This window comes from Lolium perenne, chromosome 3 (genome assembly GCF_019359855.2).
Source record: "Lolium perenne isolate Kyuss_39 chromosome 3, Kyuss_2.0, whole genome shotgun sequence".
In the NCBI taxonomy this organism is placed as follows: Eukaryota; Viridiplantae; Streptophyta; class Magnoliopsida; order Poales; family Poaceae; genus Lolium; species Lolium perenne.
This window is the reverse complement of record NC_067246.2, coordinates 340,784,110-340,785,428: the sequence shown is the minus strand read 5'-3', so window position 1 is coordinate 340,785,428 and position 1,319 is coordinate 340,784,110. Positions and strand designations below refer to the sequence as shown.

Here is a 1,319-nt window from a genome sequence, read left to right as displayed (position 1 = left end):
GCCCTCTTCTTCGCTGGAGAGGGTCGGCCTGCGGTTAGTGGTGGTGGATCTATCGATCTATCACCGTGTTCCGGCGGCGTGATGGAGGAGCATGGAAGCCGGCGACGGTGTCGCCGGTGGAGGGTTGGAGTGGCCAGCACGGGATGGTTGCCGACGTGGGGGTCCGACCTGAATAAAGGCGGAGGTCCTAGGGCCTCTCTTGCGTGAAGAGGAAGACCTACCGGAGGCCTGGACTCGTGATCTGGCCTGTGTGTTGAGTTCCGGAAGGCTCCGCCGGCGAATGTAACCGTGCTTTTTTTGCTAGGAGACACGCTGGTGTACGTTTAGAGCTCACGTATTTATCTCAATAGACTTGCCTGGAACTCGTACTTCCATCGGCTGATCAATCTCAAATTTAGAACACAAAGTCTATTGCTAGACGCCGATCGACGTACGAACATGGCTGCCGGCAACGGCAACAACCACAACCAGACTGCAGAGGAGCAATGGTCCAGCCTCCCCAACGATCTTGTAAGCACGGTGTACGCCAGATTCGCCTCCCCGCGTGACCGCCTCCGCTTCGCCGCCGTGTGCACTTCATGGCGCGCCGTAGCCCTGACGTGCCCACCACGGCATGTCCTCCCATGGCTGATGCTCGATCCGCGCGGTGGCGACAAGACGAAGCGAGTGTACAGCCCCGAAGATGGCATGGTCCTGCCTCGTATCCCGATCCCCATCGAGGCTGCTGACGGGCGTTTCGTCGGCGGTTATGAGGGCGGCTGGGTTGCCTCGTCCGACTTCCCGCTTGGGATCATCAACTTGTTTTCAGGTACTGAGGTGGTATATTCTTCTGAGCAAAGGAGAATCATCCTTACTCGTGCGCAGGAGAGCACCGGTAGCCTGCTAGTCATGCGGAAGGTCATCTTCTCGGCGGCGCCGACATCAGGTGGTTGCATCATCGCTGCCATCACCGATAGGCATGGTCTTGCGCTCTCTAGGGCTGGCTGCCCGGAAGGCAGGTGGACCACGCGAGAATTTCATGTAAGCCAACGTGAACAAGAGAGATAGGACGTCCTGACGTACCACGTCAGGTAGGGGTCTTTCTATTATATATTGGGTATAGTTACAAAGTCCTATACGTAGACAACACGTATTCTAACACCCTCCCTCAATCTCAACTAGGGAAAGATTGAGATTGCGCTTACAACGTTGAAACAAAGGTAACGGGAGTGGCTTAGTAAAGATATCAGCTGCTTGGTCCTTAGAAGAGATGAACCGAATTTGTAGTTGCTTCTTTGATACACGCTCATGGACAAAGTGAAAATCGACTTCAATATGCT

General features: G+C 55.0%; 1 protein-coding gene across 1 annotated transcript; it reads left to right on the top strand.

Moving 5' to 3' along the window:
• Positions 1-438: 438 nt before the first annotated feature.
• Positions 439-1,047, top strand: LOC127340504 (putative F-box protein At4g22660). Its single transcript, XM_051366247.1, has one exon. It carries the CDS (start codon positions 439-441, stop codon positions 1,045-1,047), a length of 609 nt encoding a protein of 202 aa, XP_051222207.1.
• The last annotated feature ends 272 nt before the right edge of the window (positions 1,048-1,319 follow it).

Coding starts and splice junctions, on each gene's coding strand:
- LOC127340504 (XM_051366247.1), top strand. CDS start 439: ATGGCTGCCGGCAACGGCAACAACCACAACCAGACTGCAGAGGAGCAA.